At 42.5% G+C, this 22,325-nt stretch overlaps 1 protein-coding gene across 1 annotated transcript in view; it reads right to left on the minus strand.

Annotated features, from left to right (window-relative positions):
• Positions 1-17,545: 17,545 nt before the first annotated feature.
• The window catches only part of KCNH8 (potassium voltage-gated channel subfamily H member 8), a 353,104-nt gene continuing 348,324 nt past the window's right edge, over positions 17,546-22,325 (minus strand). Inside the window, exon 16 of the mRNA XM_010959592.3 lies at positions 17,546-19,867. Within this exon, the coding sequence (XP_010957894.1) occupies positions 19,181-19,867 (687 nt within the window). The 3' untranslated portion in view covers positions 17,546-19,180. The remainder of the gene's footprint in view (positions 19,868-22,325) is intronic.

Genomic DNA, 22,325 nt, shown 5'->3' on the forward strand with positions numbered 1-22,325 from the left:
TTTTTTCCATGGGATAACTGAGCTTATATTTTAATTAATATATAAGTTTTTTCACATACCAAGGAAATTATCATTTTGTCCTTGATTGCATATGTTTTTCTCCAGACTGTTGACTTGGTTTCGAGTATTTTTTTCTGGTACAAATATTTTCATTTTTATATAATCAGATTTCTCAGTCTTTTAAATTTACATTTTCAATCTTTTTTCCTTTATGGTACTAGGTTTTGTTTCCTGATTGGAAAGGAACTCTACACTCAAAGATTTTTATACATGTGTTTGTGCCTTTGTTCTTTTGGCACTTTGATTGTTTCATTTTTAAATACCTAAATCTTTGATCTTCTGGAATTTATGTTTTAGTGCAAGAGGTGAATTAGAGTCCAGCTTATATTTTAATGCTAGTTTTTTCATACCATTTATTGCCATTGATATGAAATATTACCTTTTTGATATACCAAACTTCTATTATATTTGTGTGTAATTCTGGTTTCTCTATTCTTTCTCTGCTAACAAGCTCGATAGTCCATCTCCAGCAACAAGCTGCTTTCATTATTGTAATGTGCTTTCACACCTTGTATTGATCATATTGACATATTATTAATAATATGTGTGTATATGGAGGGAGAGTGTAGGGACTTGGTGAAAACTAAGGAGAATTTTATAGGTTACTAAGCTCTTAATCCTGGAACCTAGTCTTTATTTTTGTAAAATGCTGCTCTTGGTCACCAGTCCCTACGCATCTTCTGAGACAACACACTTCAGACATTCTTGTGTTTCTTCACTTGTTCTTACAACATTGTGTGTGGATTATACCTTTTGCACAAATGAGTCTCTGAGATATTGGGAAAGCTATAAATCAACTACAAATCCTCAGACTCCTGCCGTTAGATACATTTAAAAGGTTAGTGCCAAGAGAAGCTATATTTTCCACATTCATGTGAGCATTAGAACGTTTCCTACAGAGGAGGACGCACTGGTTAAGACTAATGTCAAGGTATAAGAACAGCATCCATTTTACACGTTTTCCATTTTGAGTGAGAGAGCCACTGTGCTTTCACGGGCATTAGGTGAACTACAAGCTAGCAAATTTCAGGAGTCCCAAGGAGGGTCAGTCATGAATGAACTTGTGCAGATGACTCTCAAATACATTCAGGCTTCCTGTCAACTTTTGCTAAAGTCTTGTCAATTGTCAATATCAGCTTTGAGGGCAGCTTTTTCCAGAAGCATTCTCTGGTCTGTGGGTCGGGAATCATCTCTTCCTCCTCTGTTTTCCCATCGCCCACGTAGCCTCTGTTACAGTTCTTTCCTCTTCAGCCCTGTGTTCTGGCATGTTTCCTCCCTTTGATTGTCAGTGACTAGAGTTCAGTTCTCCCTGAAAGTCTTGTTGATGATATTCACTCATTAAATCCTTTTCTGATTGGATGGAATTTTAAAACTTCTAAGTGATGAAGATTCTATAAAAATGATTATATTAATTTTCCTGTGGCAGCTGTAATATGTTACTGCAAATTTTGTGGCTTAAAACAATAGAAATTCCTTCTCACACTGTCCTGGAACCAGAAGTCCAAAATCAGTGTCACAGGGACCAAATCAAGCCGGGCTGTGCTTTTTCTGGAAGCTCAACGGAAGGATTCCTTTCTTATCTCTTCTAGCTTCTGGCAGCTGCCGGCATTCCTTGACTTACAGCTCTGTTACTCCAATCTCTGTCTCTGTCTTCACATTGCCTTCTCTGTATGTGAAATCTCCCTTTCTCTCTCTCTCTTTTAAGAACTCTTTTGGTAGCACTTCAGATCCTAGTCCAGAACAAGGCCCTTAACTTCACCACAACCGCAAAGACAATTTTTTCATTTACAGGTTCCCAGGATTAGGACTTGGTATCTTTAGGGATATTATACAGTTTACTACAGATATATGGCATCTAATCTAAGGAAATATGACAATATTTTTATGTTGAATCTGTTCCTCTATTTGAAAGTGAAGGTCAAGGGAAAAGACAGCCTCCATGTTGACAAGGGCTTGGTAGTAAGAAATGAAGACTGTGTATGTGTCATGTTTATTGAATATAATTTACATTCAATAAAATGCTATCATTTTAAGTTTTCTAATACGTTTGATAAATTTATACACCCACATGAGCACACCTACTATCAACGCATGGAACATTTTTATCACCCCACGAATGTTCCTAGTGTTCCTTTCTTTAAGATCTGCTTTTTGTCATTGTAAATTCAATTCCTCTTTTCTAGAGTTTCATATAAATATAATCATACAGTATGCATCTCCATTCAGTGTACTGTTTTTGAGAGTCATCCACATTGTTGCATGTATTAGTAAATCATTTCCTTTTATTGCTGAGTAGCATTTTGTCCATCCCCTGATGATGGACAGTTGAGTCGTTTCCAATTCGAACCTATCATGAATAAAGCTGCTGTGAAATTTTGTATATGTCTTTGTCTGTTTTTGTTTTCCCTTTGTGCACTCTGTCTCCCTTTGATTTTTACAGTTTCAGACAGCCATGCATTGAAATGGACAGACATGGGCAAACTTAGTAATAAATGTGACAATGTTTGTAGAACTTCCTGTCTTTCCTGTTTCTATTACAGAGACACAGAGAGTAGTCACTTCAAAGAAAGAATCCTATCTCTTTTTCAGTTAGGATTTACTCTTTTAAACTAACCAACAAGACAGTAGATCCATTGAGGAAACAAAAGTAATTGGAACGGATGTGAGAGCTTACAAGTATAAGCAAGTAATTATCTGACTCAATCACAGGGGGGCTAACCTTAATGGGATATTGCTTGCTAAATTAAACTGCAGGGAATCAAACATGTAAATCTAACTTGAGATGTAACCAACTTTCTAAGCCATAGAAAGTTCAGGCTCAATTAGCGTTCTTTGTTCTCTCTTGCCACAGAACGCTTAGAAGAGCCCCTAGACAGATGGTGCTACTCCGGAACCATCAGTCAATCATATGGTTGATTCTATTTCATGCTGCAAGTGATTTGATGATGGTTTGGAAGATCCACAGTCAATGAATTCTCACAGATGCTTATCTCAGTGGTTGAGAGAATATCTGAGGCTAATCCTAGCCTCACTTCTAATTTATGTTCTAGCCTCAAGAAAGGTACTGAATGCATTAAGGTCTCTTTGAGAGGAGGAAGGTAGGACTGAACGTTTTAGCTGCTATGGCAACAGGGGCCATTTATATCATATGGTTTTGTTCTTGGAGAAAATCTCTGCAGAAGCAGAAATGGGGACAGAATCAGAGGAGGAAGTGAAACATGTGGTTCCAAGACCTTCTGGCCCAACTCTGTGCAGAAAATTTAATAGCAATAAAGCCAGAATTCCCTGTGCAGGGAATTTCCACTCCCACCACTAATTATATCTGCATACCAAGCTACAGCTGAGAAACTCTGAGGTATTCTAAACCACAGTGTCCCTATTCAAATTTCCCTTGATAGATGAAAGATAGAAACATATTAAATGTAAACACCAGGTATCTTACTATGTTCCCAACAGCAACATATTGAACTGTAAGAGGTAAAATCACTATCTCAACAATCTATTCATCAATTTTAAAACCTGGGCTTTGAGACACATGCTATAATTCTTTGGTAATTGTAGAATGCTATAACTAGTTACATAAAAATTGTTATTTTTCTTATGTGCAATGGTTTTGTTAAAAAAAAATCTATGCTCTTTTCTGTTTTCCTTCTCTTTTCACATCTGACTTTTGTTTTCCTCTTTCATTTCTTTCCTCTGTATTCTAGTATGGGTGAATTCTAGGTCAAAAATTTCTTTCAGGTTTTGGGGAAATTCTTTAACCCAGTGCATATCATTTCATGCTTTTTAGTTAAGAAGCCTAGGAATTCTGGATGTTGATAGTGGTCTCTTAGAACCTGGAGAGTCTGAGGAACCAAGAGCTCAGATGTGCTGGTATGTAGCAGAGCAACTACACTGTTACAGATTTCAAGGGGGCTCGAAGAACTCCAAGTCAGCCCTAAATTCTACTGGAAGATCCACTACCCTATGAAGGGATAAATATGACTCAAATAGGGAACACAATTTAGAGACTGGCTGGGTGTCAACAAGATTTCTTAAGAACACAGTTCCTATCACATACACACAAAATCTGATTCCAGCTCCTTATTCATTTATGCATTCATTCCTTCATTTATTCACTCGTCAAACACACATTTATTCATTTCTATGTTCTTTGCAGATATGCTGATGAGCAAAATAGACAAGGGGCCTGCTCTCAAAGAGTTCATTCTGAGTAGAAGACACAAATCAAATAAGTAGCACACATTTCAAATTTAAATCCTATAAAAGAAAAATCTCGTAGAGATTTAGAAGAGGGAAAAAACCCTCAATTATCTTTCATTCTTTTCTTTCTTTCTTCACTATGCCCAGCCAGTTCTTCATGCCTAAAACACATTACGGTAGACTGGGAAATTTTTAAAGGATGTTGATTTTTAAGTTTCTTACTATCTTTATTCATGGAAATAAAGTATCCACGTGCATTGAACACAGTTTCTAGGATGGTTTACAATCACTTATAGGTTAAGACTCTGGCATTTAAGATGTTAAACGTTTTATGCATTTAATTATTAAAACAGAATAACTTTAAAAAAAAGAAAATCTTAATAACACTGTAATAGTGTAAACCTAAAAAAGTGACAGTTGAGCTGAGACCTGAAGGTTGAATTGCCACATGTATCTCATTGAAATTTCCTGTTTCATATTAAAATTGTAGTAGAATCTAGTCCAATCTCTGCACACAGGTTGTAAAAAATCATAATGAATTAATGGGGAAGAGAATAAAGAAAGACAGTGCCTGCGTTTTCATGTGTACATTTTGTTAAGAGCGCATCCCAGCAGTTCTTACATTCCTTAACTTAAAGCTTGAAACCTTGCACTGAATGTAAGAAGTAAAAATTTGTTTCATCTGGGTAAGAAATCATTGAAAAGAAATCTGGAGATCTTGAAGATAAAGGATGAAAGTTTGTCCTACACTGGGCTGTAAACTTGTCTGTGGGGAGGTAAATCAGCAACAAACTGCCTACCAGGCTCCTTTCTGATTCTCAAGGGAGCCTAGCACCTGTTCTGCATCCCAGTCTACAGGCATCAGTAAAATGGAAAGACATCCACATTTTAATACTCAGAACCCTGTTGCGTGCAAAAACTGGGGGTCTTTCCCTACAGAGAAAGAGTAGAAACTAATCAGAAAAATTAGTAAACACAATCAAGAACAAATTGTGAAATAAACATAGAGTGATTATCACATGGCTTGAAGTGGAAGGACTGAGATGAGGGAAGTGCCTTTCTGACTCCATGCAATCTAAAATTGCAGCCGGGAGGAGTGGACTCTGAAGGGAGCACACACCAAGAAACAAAATTTGTCATGTATTATCTGATTCATGCTCTGAGGGTGGTCATCTTTGGACTTACCTTGGGGATTTTTTGGGGGGTACAACACTTCCTAAAGGCAGATGAACACATGGGATCATTTGCAGATTTACCTGGGGACCAACATTCACATTAACTTGAGATTTATATCATCACCACCAACATCCCTCCACCCTAACAACATTGAAATGATGCTTGACATCTAACATGATGAGTAGTATTATTACTGTATGATGATGCTGAAAGAAACTTTAACATGAACCAGGAAATAACACAACAGGAAGAATCAACCCCTGAAAGAATGCATATGTTTTTAAACATTTTAATTATGTACTCAATTGATGTTGGGTTTGGCAAAGTAGAGAAAGAACTGGTTTGCCAAGAAAAATTGTCTACTCCTTTTCATTTAAATAGGAAAGACTATGGGGGAGATAATAGAAAAGACAGGTAGGAGAGAGTTAAGCTTGATGAGTGCCTACAATGTGGCAGACACTGTGCTGATGTTTTACAGCTAGCATCTCATTTAATTATTAAAACACACATGACTCTTTCTTTCTTTTTTTTTTTTAGAAACTCTTAGGAAACTGAGGACCAGAGGTATTAATGCAATTTTCTCAAAAGTCACATATCTAGTAAATGGTAGAACCAGAATTGGAACCCAAGGATGCAAGATTTCAAAGTGCATGCCTCTTCTAAGACTTTCAAGGAGGCAAGAGTGAATATTTGGGGAAGCTTCTAAGACTCCAGGGAAGAGTTCAGAATGTACTTTTGAAAGCTCGAAGCTGAGGGATGGACTATATAACCCCTGAAGACAAGAAGTTGGGATTGAGAACAGGATGTTAGTGCAGAAATTGGTAGGACTGGGAGCCGTGAGCCCTATTCAGTGTGCAAGTCTTGAAATGTATTTTATATTTCCACAAAGAATCAAGAAGCAATGGTATTAGGAAGTTGAGTAATTCAAGGGATGAGCCTTTGAGATTGGATTCTATTCTTGGCTCCTCCACTTACACGTCACATGATCTTTCTCAGCGTTCCTTATGCATAAGCTGGAGCTAATAATACTGTAGTCATTGGGACAAAACTTAGATGGTAACAATCAGCATTAGAAGGACAGTAGAACCATCTGCATGAGACTTGGAAGCCACACACCCAATCAGTGTGGTCAAAGGGTTGTGAATTCTAATTTAACTACAGGAGGCAGAAAGCTAATCAACTGTATTGTAACTGGAGGCTCTGGAGAAGGGCTGTGTAGAATGAAAGGGCAAAAATCTCACAAGCACTTTCCTGCCCTGTCCAAAGAGGAGAACGTTGTTTTTTTAATCTTGAGACTAAGAACCATTCAACTCGGGATGAAAGAGCCTTTACTTTTAACAAATTTTCATTGAAGTGGAGTTGATTTACAATGTTAGTTTCAGGCGTACAGCAAAGCGATTCAGTTACACATATACATACACACATATTTTCTTTTCAGATCCTTTTCCATTATATGTTATTACAAGAAATTGAATATAGTTCCCCGTGCTCGACAGTAGATCCTTGTTGTTTATCTATGAAAGAGCTTTTAAAGCCAACGAATTCCTTTTTACCTTGTGTCATGCTAACCAAGCAACCCATGACCACGAAGTGTTTGGGTTTTTTGGTAGCTCCTTTTATACTGAGAAAGGAGGTTAGAACTTCTGATCAATTGAAGGGCATATTCCCCCATTCTTATTGAATTAGTTTTCTATTGCTGTATGGCAAACTATCTCCAAAATTATTGGCATAAAACAACACATGTTTATTGTATCACAGTAGGTCAAGAATCTGAGCACAGCTCAGCTGGGTCCTCAGCTTCAGGCCTCCTACAAGGCTGTGATCAAGGAATAGGCAGAGCTTGCAAGTTCAAGTTCAACTGGGACAGGACTCGCTTCCAAGCTCACTCAGCGATTGTTGGCAAGATTCAGTTCTCTGTGGGATGAAGGCCTTAGTTTCTCGCTGGATACTGGCCAGAGGCTGCCCCCAGTCCCTTGCAGGGAGGAACCATCCATCACAGTAAGTAAGTGAGAAGACCCGAGGGAGAAGATACCAGCAAGATGGAAGTCACAGTCTTTTGTTACCTAATGATGGAAGTGATATTGCATCACTGTGACTGTATTCTGTTGATTAGAAGGAATCACTAGGTCCCACACACTCAAGGGGAGGAGATCTCACAAGGGCATGAGCCCTGGGGGATTCGGACCTTTGGGAGCCATGTTGGAATCTGCCTTCTGCACTTTTCTGTCCACAGACCATTGTAGGAAAGATAGGAGTCCGTGTGATTACTGAAAACTAATGTGGATGGTATCTTAGGAAAAAAAATCTGAAGTCCCCCTAACTGTCAAATTTTCTCTCTATAAATTAAAAAAAAAATTAACTGTTTTTCAATAAATGATCGCAGCAAATGAGTCATCCCTTCCAATATTCTTTAGGGCAATAAAAAAGCAACCACGTGATCTTTGTCTGACTTACTTCGCTTAGTGTGATAATCTCTAGGTCCATCCATGTTGCTGCAAGTTATTTCATTCTTTTTTAATGACAATGAGGTCCTACTATATAGCCCAGGGAACTGTATTCAATATCTTGTAGTAACATATCATGAAAGAGAATGTATATATGTATAACTGAATCGCTATGCTGTACATCAGAAACTAACACAACATTGTAAATCAACTATACTTCAATTAAAAAAAAAATACGCAACCACACTGTGCCTCTGGCACAGCCCTCTCTTTGAGCAGTCTGGTTCTGAGCAGACCCAAGTGAGTAACATAAGCTGAGGTCCCTTAGCGTATGGTTTTCAAAGTATATTTACACTTCCTGTGGGTCAATAACTTTGCTATTTGGCAGAGGTCTCTGAGCGGATGATGGAAATATTTTCTCTCACATTTGAGCCAGCTCCCTTGGGTTGATATTTCAACTTAGAGAATGAGGATGAACTGAGGGGAGGAGGGGTGAGGGCATCGCGGAAGGGATGGGAGACGAGGAAGGAAGAAGGGCAGAGAATTTTTTTGTTCAGTCTCAGGCTTTATGAATAATAAGGGTTTGGTTCTGAAAGAAGGCTCCAGCAGCAAACATAAGAATATGAGGGCCTCAAAAAATTCATGTTTAACGCAGAATTGTTCCAGTGGGACAAGGGTCCCAGTTAACCTGTGTCTGTTTTAATGAGAGACTGAGGAGAAAAGTGTCTCCTGTCTTGAATGTCTGTGTGTCAGTGCTGGTTTGGATGGAGGAATCAAACTGTTTGTGTCTATTTCTGTTCTTTTTTATCACTAGGAGACCCACTGACACCAACCCCAGAGTTGCGGACACCCTGGGCACAGAGAGTGGGGCACAGTCCCCAATTCTGCTACTTTTCATCTCTTGTCTCATTGATGGCCGCCTCTCGCTCCAGCCCCTCTGCTGAACATCAGAGTTAAGTGAATTACCTGCCCAGAATCAGCATCAGAGGAAGGAGCCACGCAGTTCTCTCTGGGGGCTCTAATAGCTGGTTCTTTAAGCTTGGTGAGTCGGGGGAGGAGCTACTTGAATATTTCCTATACAAGCTGTTTCTCACTCTTGACTCGACTATCCATTTCTGTGCCTCTTTGGACTCTCAATTTTAGTTTTGGTCACATCTGAGTAGAGTACAAGTGACCCGCTGAATTTTTTCCTTAGTCCTACTTTTCTCTCCTTTCCCCAAAACTGGAGGATCTTAAACCAGAATCTGTTTCAGCATCACCTGGTCCAATTTGGTTCAGCCTGTGCGTTGCCTCCCCCTGGGCTGGACCAGTGCTCAGCTACCAACACTCTGAGCACCTGTGTTAGTATTGCCTCAAAATGCCAATTGCTAACACATGCTCAACTCTCAGAAGAGTGTGTATGTCCATCCCTGGTCACCTCTTGTTGTCTTTTGGTTTCTGTGGGCACTGTATGAGTTATGATGTCATAGGAATGCACCCTTTTGATGGTCTTTGAAGTTTCATGAAGCAAGAACGAGAAGGAAGAAAGAAGGATGCACTGATCTACCAGCAGACCCTAAGACAGATTATTTTTCTATTTTTAAGAGTTATGCATGACTATGAAGATTGATGGTAATTGAAAGAAGACAATAAATTAATAGCCAGAAGCATATTGATGGGTTAAGAGATTAATTCACTTGGAGGAAAGGTTAATTAACTAGATGTGTGTGTGATAAAGACATCTCAAGGTGATGTTTTAATTGACAGTCATATCCATACACTAGCGAGGAGGGTAAGAGAGAAAAGTGTGCAATGTCAGAGGGTTTCAGCTCGGGGTTTGGTTGCGCTCTGTGTGACTGCACTCACCAGCGTGAGTGGACATGCGGTTTCCGGAGGCTCTTTGAGGAGAGGAAGCAATGACATTCCAGCTGTGCAGCGACGGCTTATGCACCTTGTACCCCAGCCAGATGCCTCATTGTCACTGCCGCCTATCAGATTTGCAGTAAAGAAATAAAGATACGCTTCAGCCCTGCTCTTCTACAGGTTAAATCAGATCTATTCCACTTGTTAACAGTAGAAGACTTGCTCCCCATTAAAGGAAATTTAGGCAACCAAAGAAGAGGTCTATGGACCCAGGAGTCAATTCAGGACCCAGGGGTCAATCCACAACATTCTTACACAGAATACAAACCCTGTTAAGAAGTCCAGATGCTAAAGGTTTTTTTTAGATAAAGTAATAAATCACTGGTGTCAATGAAAAACACCTTTTTACTATAAGCAATAATTCTGATGTTTTTGAACAAAAACACTCATTTAAAGAATACTAATCAAGGAGAACTTTACAGTTTGAAAAGGAATTTTATTACATGTCATTCTGTTTCCTTCATAGAGAATGATCTTGTGTAAATAGTGTTATCTTGTGTGAGACGATCGCCTTTCACCTGGAAATCCACCCCTCTCTGCCTGCTCACGGCCATTACAGATGCGCTGGACTGACTCCTGTAAGTGTTTCCCCTATGGCAGTAGGGGGCGCTGGAGACACTGCAGAAAAAGGGGGCTTTTCCTCCTGGTTCCGTGGGCTGCTTCTTGGGGGGCTCCTGCAGTACACGGTGACCAGTAGTGTGCTGGACACCCAGGGACACTCACCTTCAGTTGCCACTTCTGATGCCAGCCTTGGTCCCCCCTGCACCCCAGCAGGAGGCTCTCTGTTTGCCCTGCCTGCATTTCATTGCCCTCCAGCCTCAGTCCAGTGACGGTGGCCATTTCTGATCCCGGCAACTCAGCAGACCTCTCTGCTTTCAGTGGTCTCCGTCTGCACCTTTTCCAACCAAGTCCAGAGACTATCTTTGGGAATGCTGTTTCCAAAGTTGTTCCCTCCTAGGCGAGTCTCCCTCCACCCTCGGGGGTGCTCTTTAACATGCTAAATAATTACTAATTTTTTATACTAAACATTTCCTGTTCCAATCACTGTTTTCTGTCTTTTGACTGGACCTGATACATACTTCAGGTAGCAGGTGCTCCTGGTGCCCTGCCCGTATCTGCTGTGTGCACACCGCTCTGCTCCAAGCCCCGGGAGTCCTGCTGTAAGCACCTGTGACTCGATGCTAAGGCTTTGTCTTTGCTTGAGGCAAGCTGGGCATGCTATGGAGATAGCACATCTGGGAGCCTCCCTCAGCCCATGACAGGTGAGATTTTTGAGGATAAAGGTACCGGCTTCTCCCTCCTCTGATGGGGCAAGTCATGGCCACATTTACAACATCTCCCAAAGCTCCTCTGGGGTATTGAAACTCAGCTGCTCACTGTGATTGTCTGCTCAATAACACGTCTTTTATGGGCTTCCTTTCTCTCCTTGTCTTACCTCCCCACTCCCCTACTGGTATTTCCTGAAGTCATCCCCCAAATAAACTATTTCACTATCACTTTTTAATATATCAGGACAGGCTCCTAGTACTCAAATGAATACTTCACATCTCAGAGAGGAGGGCTGAAGAGTCCGAGAATATGTCTTGTCCAAAGTCAAACGGTCACAGAGCGAAGTTAAAAACTCATCTCAAGTCTCATTATTTACGTTTACTTCAGCATTTATCTCTATAAAGATATTAAATAAATTTCAGAACTGTTAGTCTACACACATAAACCCTAGAATACAGGTGCCCCATATATAAAAATTAAATTGCTTAAAAGTGAATCTCTGTAAAGGTCTCCCGAAGCAGTTACATGGGCATCATGAGAATAAATATAGAAAGTTTCTGATTACAGAAAACTTTGTGTTCTCGTTGTTTTGTACATGATTGTTGACTGCCAGCGGGTTCTGTAACAGGGAAGAACAAATCTGACTCCATGTTGGATCTGTTTCTTTCACTTTAACCTTCATCTTCTATTGCTTTAGCTGTAAGTTAATCAACAAAAGGACACTGCCTATAAGCTTAAATTACACATAATAGCCCATCTCTGGGAACCCTGCCTCCCAGGTAATGAGCATTAAGCTAAACTCCTTTTTTCTTTTTCTTTTTTAGCTCATAGGAAACATCCTGACAAGGCCCACCTGTGAATGACTGCAGGCAAGAAGAAAAATTAGCACCTCCCCTTCGGAGGCTGACCAGAACCTGGAAATGTTTGCCTTTACTCCCTCCCCTTTTAGTATAAAAGCAGCATGAATTCTAACTCAGGCACGATGGTTCTTTGGGACACTAGTGCCCCATCTTCTCGGTCTGCTGGCTTTCCAAATACAGTTGCTATTCCTTGAGTCCCAACAACTCTTTTCTCCATTTATTGGCCTGTCATGCAGTGAGCAGTATGAGCTTGGACTCGGTAAAATCACTGCCTCTCCATAGTCAGATTATAGGTTATTAGTTATTTTTCAGTGAATGTGATTAAAGCAGCATAAAGTGGCTCTTACGGCTTCTATATGCAGCTGGTTCTGTGTGGAAATATGAAGCCTTTGTTAGGCAGTTAGATAGACAGGAGCACCAGGCAAGGGGGGAGGAAGTAACCCAGAAAATAACAGTGCACCTGTGCTTAGGATAAGGAACTTCAAAAACTTACTTTGTCTAAATGAGGGACAGCAAAGAAGCAGGCTAGGATCAAACGCTGCGGCTGCGCAGTGGAGAGGAGGACCTGGCTTAACTTGACCCAGCGCTCATTATAATGTAATTAACATTGCAGTTTGAGCCCCTCCTGTAGGTTTTCTCTGTGTGCATCACGGGTAAGAACATGCATGAAAGGGACGAGTGTGCCTGAGCACAAGGAATGTGAGCTGTCAATCAATCACGAAAATGCCCCCTAAGCCAAGACATAAAACAGGAGGAACAAGCAGCCACAGCATTTTCCCTTTCTTGGGTCGGCCCGCCCCCAAATTCTCGGGGGTGTACTATGTTTTACTACGTTTACTTCACTGATAAAATCTTCTGTGTCTATCACGCTCTGTCTCCCATTAGAAATTCTTTTTTTCTGGTGACTTAGAGCCAAGGTAACTTTTATTCTCCTCCTTCCAGTAACACCTTGATTTCTACTTCGTATGTAACAGCCTCTGTAACTAACACTGGGGAAGACGCTGGGTCGGCTGTCCTCGGAGCGCACCGTGCTGCACGTAGCCCTGGGGGGAAGCTTCTCTCCCAGGCCACGCCCCTAATGAAGCAGCGCTCCGTCCCCAAGCCAGCCTGATGAGGCTGACGTGCACCGATGCCATCCTGGTTATAAACCTTTCGCAAGGGTATCATGGGGCTAAACTGGCAATAGAAAAGATGGCGATGGAGGGAACCTCTTCTAATTAGAAAGTGGTCTATTCGTCTAGCCGTACGGTTTTAAAACACAGAGGAATATCTGAAATAGACAGAAAATGTTGAGTTTCCTAGAAGAAGGTTGACATTGCTACACATCTTATTAAACATCTAACAGAGAATCACATATTATTACGGATAAACTCCCACTTGCTTGAGACCTACTTCAGCCCATGCTGGTTTCTTTGTCCTCCAGACTAGAGCAGGAATCTCAAACGTCAGCAGCGCCAGAACCATCACAGATCGCCGGACCCGCCCTCCGGGTTTCTGTACGCCTGGGGTGGGGCCTGAGTATTTGCATTTCTAACTAGTTCCCGGTGAGCCTGCTGTTTTTTTCCAATCAAGGGACCACATTTTGAGAAGCGCTGTTCTAGAGGAGTGTGTTTTCAATCCTAGGTGCATATTGGAGTCACCTGGGGGAGTTTTAACTATTACTGATGCTTGGCTCCCACTCAAACTGAAGCAACATCTTTGAGATCAGGGCCAGGAATCTGACTTGTCAAAGCTGCACAGGTGATTCCCATGGGTAAGCCAGAGTCAAGAACTAGTGTTTTCCCCAGTGTTTCTAAAACACTGTAACACGTATTCCTGGAGATCCTGTTAAAATGCAGGTGCTATTCAGTAGCTCTGGGACGGGGTCCAAAATTTGCATTTTTGATCAGCTCTCAGGATGAAGCTGCCGCAGCTGCTCCACAGATCACATTTTGAGAACCAAGCGTCGCAAAAGCTGTCTCCTTTATCCTTGTTCTGGGGATGTGGTCTTTGTGTAAATTAGCCAGAAAATATACTACATGAACCAGAGCTAGGGCTCAAATATCTTTTCGGTACTAGAAGCCAGAGATGACAGTTTGATTTTATTCTAGTTTATCTGATTAGAGCAAGAGGAACATCAGGACTCATTTTGGGCAATGGGTTACCATGGTGACTTTCCGAAATCTACATTTCCACCTGGGGGCCTCTGGACATCACTGCTCATCATAGTAAGGGACCCCAAAGATGCTCAGAGTGTGGGCCACAGAGCTGCAGCCCCTCTGGGGGCCTGGTATTCCCCCCTGAGAGATGAGGCTGAGTTTGAGCCCCTTCCTCAGCTGCGGTTCACACAACCCTCACACCGAGTTGAAAGATAATTCTTCTTCGGGACCAGTTAACCATTGTGAAGAAGAAAGTGCCTGCTGGAGTTCGGGGGACTTGGCCCTGGTAGAATATTCACTGAGAGCAAGCGTACCAAAGGGATGGTATGTGTAGTCTTTACCCCACAGGGAATTCTTAAGTGAGCGTGGTTCCTTGAAGGGAGTATACTGGTTTCTTGCTATAATGAAAAGCACAGATAAACACTTTTAAGTCTCACTTCTTCCCATTTTATTTTCTGTTGTATTCAAATGTATCACATATATATGTTCTATTTCTATCAAGTCAACTGCAAAAAAAAAAAAAAAACCCAAAAAACAAAAACCCCAAATCTAAAAATCAAAGCCTTCAGTTCAGTATTACCTTCCATCTCATTCCCAGCCTTCTCTCTCCATAGGGGAAAACCTGAGGCAGGAGGAGAGAGTCCAAGGCATGGTTCTATCTGCCCAGCCTGTTTTTTACCCCTAGAACGTATAGCTATCGAATTCCCTGGAACCACAGGTGCAGATGCGCCGTCCTTGCCTCACTGGGCTGTCCTCAGGTCCTTTGTGAGCTCTTTATTCAGGGCGCTATTGAGTGACACGCCCCGAGGAGCCGCTTCTTTCAGGACACACGCTGCAGGGAGTGACATTTAGCTTAGTCCCTCTGGTGGGACCTGCTCTCTCCACGGGAAACCCAGGGGAGGCTCTGAAGGCTTCCGTGTGACGTGGCCGACATTTCATCATCTCTGCTTCCAGCCGAGGAGCTCTGGGAAGAGAGCAAGACGGCTTGCTAGAAAGTTCTGAGGCTTGTGGCTGGCAGAGCCCAGGTCTTCTGCGGCCGGGGCTGGTGGGGCTGGTGGGCCCGGCGTGCATGTGTGTGTGATTTCTGAAGCAATCACGAATTTCCATAGAGAATCTTTATGGGCAAAAAAGAAAAAAGTACACGTTTTATGTAGTATTTTCACGAGGGAATGTACTTCCTGGATCTTTCTGAAACTGTAAAGAGTTTTTAAAAGTTTATTTAAAAAAAATTTGTGGGGGGTATAATTAGGTTTTTTATTTATTTTTTTTTTTAAGGGAGGTGCTGGGGATTGAACCCAGGGCCTCGTACACGCTAGGCGTGCGCTCTACCACTGAGCTACACCCTCCCCCCAAGAGTTTTTAAAAAGGGCTTTAATTACTAAAATTCAGATAAAGAAATCAGAAGCCACACAGATTGGGGCCAGGACGGCTGGGAGCAGAGAGCATATTTTTTACCTGGTACCTCCTCAATGACTTTTTTTTCAAGGTCAATGCTGACATGATTGTTAATATGTGAGAAGTAGATTGTAGGGTACATAGTATAAAGGCTTGACTGTGACCTACGCAGAGAGGATGTCAAAGGGGCGCATTTTCCGGAAGTTAGCCTGGGGCACCTGGGGGAGAGGGAGGAGGAGGGGAGGAGGGAAGAGGGTTGGGGAGAAGGCGGGGAGGTGGAAGAATCAGGAAGGGCAGGGTGGGAGGAGGAGGGGAGGGAGGAGGGAGCCAGGGGAGAGAGCTGACATTTGCTTAGCATTTATTATATGTCAGGCAGTGTGCGTTCACATAAATTACTTCATTAAATCTTCACAAAGACTCTGCAAGTTAGATGTAGCTTAATCCTATATATTCAGATGGAGAAATGGAGACTCAGAAGTGTTAAAAACAACTTGACTGAGGTCCCAGAGCAAGTTAAAAATGGTTGGCGGCAAACCCTCACTTGTGTTCCGCCAAAACTCCTCCTTCCTCAGCATCCTATTTATTTTGGGCGTTTGTCATTGGAGACAATGAACAAATGGGGCAAAGGAAGCCTCTGGAACAGCCCTTCACTGAGGCTGTACATGAACCGAGGCTCTCTGTGTAGGGGTGGTGGTGATCTGAGGAAGACGACATTTGGAGAATTACAGATTCTAGGATAAAGGCGATGTCTGATAAGGATGACCTTAGACAATGAACTGTCCCCCTTTGTGAGACAAAGCAGCCTTTGCAAGAACTGTTTGGAGCAAGCTATTTCCAGTGCTCTGGATAAAATAATCCTGACAGGGGCAGGTCCATTCCACACAGGGGCCACCCCCAGCACTGTCATTCTCTCACCAAACACTTGGTTTACATCACATCCAAAACACGATTCCTCCCAATCCGGGTAGAACTGACCCATTTATCAGACTTTAAAGGGCATTTTCACTTTCTTCCTTCTAGAAAATCCAAATGAAACCCAGAGACCCACAACAAATCAAGTGGTCCTCGTGCGTGACCCGTAGTTGGCACTCAACCGTTAGAGCTGGAGTAGCGAGTGAATGTTCAAAGTTGTCTTGCAGGACGTGATCCACCACTTTCACAAAAAAAATCACGGACGCGTCAGGAACCGTGTGGAAACAGTATTGCATGCAATTTTCAGTTGAAATTGGTTTGATTCTAGTCAGTCTGTCTCCTGCAGAACCAACTCTTCCTTATGGAGATGATTACACTTCTTACGGCCATGTGTCTAGAGTTTTTTTTCCTCTGGAGCAGATGTATCAGAATCACTGGGGACCCAGCCCACGTCTTAGGTGTCAGGGCCTCGAAATCTATTTTAATAAGAGCCCCTGTTATTCAAACTAAAATAAGAGAACTACTATATAGGGTTAACCAGGCCTATTATGCAATTATAGACCCAGCGTTGTCTTAAATATAATTTAGATGCCAGCCAACCCAGGTGTGACATAGCTAGGACTCAATCTTGTGATGCTCTAGATTCTATCCAGAGCAGTATTTCCCAGTCTTTAACGTATATGTCACCCAGGGAGTTTACCAAGTGGTAGATCCCCAGATGCCATCCAAAGGGACTGGGCTGAAGCCAGATTTTCCACATGTTAAAGAACTAACTCCGTGTGATTCTGATGCAAGCATTCCGCTAACGCCACACCTAATACAGAGCCCTTCCAGAAAACAATATTCTTGTCAAATAGTGAAGCAACCTCGGGGATAATCATGAACCAACAACACTTAGTTCTATCTGAATGGCCCTTAAAATGACGACATAGGTCAGGATGAGCAACTGCCAATACAAATAAATACATTAAATCCAGCATGTTGCCTTTGCCTCAGTTTTCCCGTCCACTTAGGCAGGGAGAGACTTGAGTTTTGGAGGTGGGGTTGGGGTAGAAGACATGGAGTCTTAAGTGATGTACTGTTTCCATTTTTCTTGGAGAAGGTTTGTAGCCTTTCCGCTACTCTAGCCAATTTTAGGGTATAAGATTCACACACCAGAAGTCTTGCTTTGTGTAGATGTCTTTCATAACTTTTATTTATTTATTTTGCCCTCAGCAGAGGCACTGGGGATTGAACCCAGGGCCCCGTGCACGCCAAGCACGCGCTCTACCACTGAGCTTTACTCCCACCCCCACCCGCTGTGTCGAGGATTTAATGATACAATTTTCAAATTGTTTATTTTTTGTGGTGGGAAATGATTCCAGAATGTGAATTCAATATGTTTTCTAAGAATATCTGGGATGATGAGGCCCTAAACATTCTTCCACATAAAATAAAACTTTAACGAAGGCGTTTAAATTATTCTCACGCCAGCATCTGAATTTGCCGTTGGTTGACATGGAGGAAGCAGTCTGGGTTCTAGACTGTCTCCAGCATCCTAGCTGTGTAATCTCTGGGGCTTACGTTTTTTTTTTTTTTTTTTTTTTTCTCTGCAAGATGAGAATGAAAACACCGGCTCTGCGTAACTTACAGCATGGTTGAGAGCTTTAAAGAAAAAAATTAAAAGTGCTGATCCAAAGCGAGCTGGCATCACCCTCCCAAGCCATAGCTCAGAAGTCTTAGCTCCATTTTGGAATTTTTCACGGGTCTCCTCGAGCTCTTCTGAAAGAATGGCACAGAGGAAGGATACACCCAAGGTTTTCTCCCTTAATTTGAAGCCCAAATAATAGCTCAATGTAATTGTGATCTCATGTTCCCTGGACCAGAAGCACAGAGTAAGACGGCTGCCGGCCCAGCTGGGGCAGGCTCAATGCAGGCTGCTCTGTGAGTCAGCAGAGCCCAGGCGGAACCCTCCCTAACCTCACGCCGGACGCTCAGTCCGTGTTTTTATTTCATTAATAAAATCTGACCTCGTCTTTTGTAATCCAGAAGCGTGATGATACATTTGTTGCAAACTGCATGCAGATAAAAGGGGGATTCCTTTTGAAACTACATCCTCTTAATAATAAATAATTTTTGATCTATTATACATAACAAGAGTGCATTTCTTGTTAAAACGGCAAGCTTTTTTTTTTTTTTTACCAAAATGAAAACATTCATTTCTTTATAAATATTTTAAATAGTTTAAATACGTATTTCATACGAAGGATATAAAAATAGCTTTTTTTTTTGATAAATAAAGACATTCATTTTTTACATGGCAAATAACGTGCACTAGCTAACCACCGGCCACTGGCTCTATGTGACTGATTGTCTAGGAGATGACATGCAGTGATAATTGTCCCTTGGCCTTCTATATTTCAAAAATAGATCAGCGGGAGCTGTGCGCTCCCGAGGCCCGCAGTGCGGTGGGTATTGTTCAGGAGTGACACACAGGCACTCAGGAAAAACCTCTGCTGCATTTCACAAAAGCCACCTAGGACAAAACCAATCCACAAATTCTTTGTCTGGGACTCCGAGCCGCTCAGACCCGCAGGGTCTTTGGACTTTCACCCAAGTCTGTCAAACAGACCAGTAAGTTAATATCTGTACAGGAAAATGTTCCTACTTCGTTTCTAGGACCCAGGGCGTGTCTGCTGCAGCATGAAGGTGGTTCTGCCTTTGCCGGCCCCTCGTGCTCTCTTCCTCGGGACCCCCAGCATCACCCAGCCTTCACGCTGCTGGGGGTGAGGAAGGCAAACCAGAGCTGTCCTGCGGGGAGGGGCTGAAACAGGCACGAGTGTCATACATTTATGGCTTTCTTGTCCTTCGCTTCTGCTGTGCTGGTGACAACTTCCAGTGGAAAGTTCTCCAAGGGGTCAGGAGAGACTGACGCCCTTCGTCCCCGCTCCCAAGATCCTGGCAAGTTCTCCAGACTGAAGGAACTCACGGCTCCCTGGCCCAAGCTGCCCTCCTCCGATCTGCTGGGGAGAACCAGGTGCAAAGATGTTTCGGAGGAGGAGCAGACAGAGGACGAGAGCGTCGCCGAGATGGACTGCAGGGGCGTCAGGGTGGTATCTGACTGTGGAGAGATGCACCTTAGAAACTGCAAATGACCTTCCTGGACAACCTGGTGGTGGGCAGGTGAATAAAACGGTTCAGCGTCTGCAGGATTTCGCTCGGGAGCTCCAGTTCGCCGGGGGCTGCTCCCCACAGAGGAGGGATCCACACTCCATATGTCCGAGGTGACGTTCCCGTGACAAAGCTGTGTTTGGGAATAAGCAGCGCCACCTGCCTGCAAGTGTAGGCAGGGCTGGTGCGCACTCCAGGTCGTCCTGGTCTGGAAGCTGTCCCTGGAGGGACACATGGAGGTGGTGTGCAGGGAGCAGAGCCGAGAGGGCTGCTGGGGGGACAGAACGTGTTCTAGAAGTTGCATCACAGTTCTCATGTCTTTACCTAACTGGGAGACCTCCTGAGTCAGGCTCGTTACCTGCGTGGACAAAGCAAAGCAAAAGGCAATCATCAGAGGAGCCTGGTAGTGATTTCAGAGCAGGAAGGGGCGTGAGATTTCTCAGTAAGAAGGTCTGGAAGGCTGCTCCACCTCCAACTCCAGCCAAGCCCACAGGCGGAACGGGGAGGCTGGGTACCCGATCTCAAGCCACCCTCATTCGGAGGGAACCTAGAAAGACATGAATAGCCTGGCATTCTTACCTGGTGATTTTGGGGTTCTGGGACCAAAATTAGAGACAGAGGTTCATCATCTCTTATATCTCTTAAATACAGACGGCATCTTTTGCTTCCTGAGTTAGTGATGCACACCAACCATCCCAAATACCTTAAAACAACGCAGGGTGGTGAGCACTGTTCATAAAGCACTCAGCACGCTGCCTGCCAGAGCAGATACCCAGCAAATGACAGCTCTTGCTTCTGTCTGTCACTTCTGGCCAAGATCTATGCTTCTTCAGAAACACACTGGCCTTCATGGGATGGTGAGGGGGGTAAACACGACCTCACACCAGAGTTGCTACGGAGAATGTCTACAGGAAAAGGAGAAGCTGCAAAATGAGCTTAGAGATAAGATCTTCAAGGAGGGTCCATACAGGTAAGCATGGTGGGGAAGCTGGGAGTGCCGGGGTCCATCAGGGAACTGGAGCCCCCGTGGAATTAGAACTCTGTGCGGTAAGTGCTTTATTCATTTTCTAAGTGAGATGTTTAGTGTTCGTAAGATTTTCAGAGACATGACCCTCAAACTCTCAAGAACCACTGAAGAGTTTGCATTATTCCTTTTACACTTAAAACCAATATTATAATTCACAGGAGGACTTACTTTCCTAACAACCGCATCACATTTTTAACCATGGAAGACCACCAGAAGATTGAATTTGACTGAAATCCAGCTTTTCTGGGGTATTTATATACTTGAAAGTGAGGAAAACCTATCTTTCAGAAAGCAGGAATCGCACACATTTTCTAGTCTCTGGTTAGATTCATAACACTAACACGTATTGTAATATTTTGCCTTCATTGCTATAAGATTATATTTTATAAAGGATTTCCTATGCCTGGATTTTATTATCGTGAATCATGAACTCCAATATAAGCAGCTGAACTCACTGGCTAAATACCATCAGAAAACAAAACAAAACAAAACAAAAGGGCAGTCCAACTTCAATGACGCCAAAACCGAGATTACAGTTTTGGGCAGACATTTTTCAATATTTAAGTACACACTCCTAATTTGTCCAGTAACTTGATTCAGTCCATTTCCTTGTAAGTACATTCTGAAGCTAATTCTCCCTGGCAGGCCCATCAGGAGGTAGTGCCGCTCAAATCAGGCATTTAAAAATGGCCAGAAGGAGGTTTTTTTTCCTGGTTCAGGCAACCAACTGGTAACACCTGCCTTGAAATTGCCAGGCCAGAACTATTTCTGCTTTGCTGCTTGCATGGAACTCGAGGGACTAGATCGAATACTTCTGCCCAGGCTTTTCAGCAGATCTAAAACTTTTGGCGACAAAAAGATACCCCTGAGACTCACACTTAAGAAGTGAAACGGTGAATCCGAGAAAGAGTCTCTGAGTTTTAAAATGTTCACTGCAGGTTGTCAATTTCATACCCTGCCAAGCCTCAATTCTAAAGCACACGGGTGACACCAGTCAGTCTCTGGATCTCAGCACAGCGGACATTCACCCAGGGGGTCTATCTTGAGTTGATTAGCTCTTCTCTCAGAATTTCAGAAGGCTGATGCTAGATGAGATCCTTGAAGGATATATTAACCATCCATTCCTGTAGGTTGTTGAAGCTTAATGCCTGTATCAAATTCACCAGGGCTCATCTGGTGAATTATTGGCATTGAATGAAGACATAATGTTTGAAGGACAACTTTGTATTTTAGGCACACCAACAATTACATTTTTCAACAAATACTTGAGTAAATGTGTAACATAACATGCTTTTAGGTACATTTTCCCTATTGATTCTATAGAAACACTACAATCAGCAGGATACATGATTATTTCTTCACCTGTAAAATGGGGACATTAAAGCCCAGAGGTTAAATGACATTTTAAAGTCGCTTATTTCGTGAATGACAGTCTTTGATCTGGAATTCGAGCCTTCTAGGTTTGGTGCTGTTTCTATTACAGTGTATTACCATATGGAAAAGGAGACATTAAGAGTTGAGAAAGTTTTGCTAATGTGGTGAGAATGAGTGAGGAGCACAGATGATACAAAAATTAGCCTCGTGTGAAAGTTGTCTGAAATGGTAATTCAACATCAAATAAGCAAACAGCGCCATCTCTTAAAAAAAAAATCAGGAGACTGATTAAGCACAGTAAAATCTCTTCACAGCAAATTATGTGAATGGGACTACAACAAAAAAGGTTTGTATTAAAGGAAAATCTGGAACTGGGCAGTATGTTAATAGACATATTGTTGATAAACAGCTTTCA

Source organism: Camelus bactrianus, chromosome 1 (assembly GCF_048773025.1).
Source record: "Camelus bactrianus isolate YW-2024 breed Bactrian camel chromosome 1, ASM4877302v1, whole genome shotgun sequence".
Lineage (NCBI taxonomy): Eukaryota > Metazoa > Chordata > Mammalia > Artiodactyla > Camelidae > Camelus > Camelus bactrianus.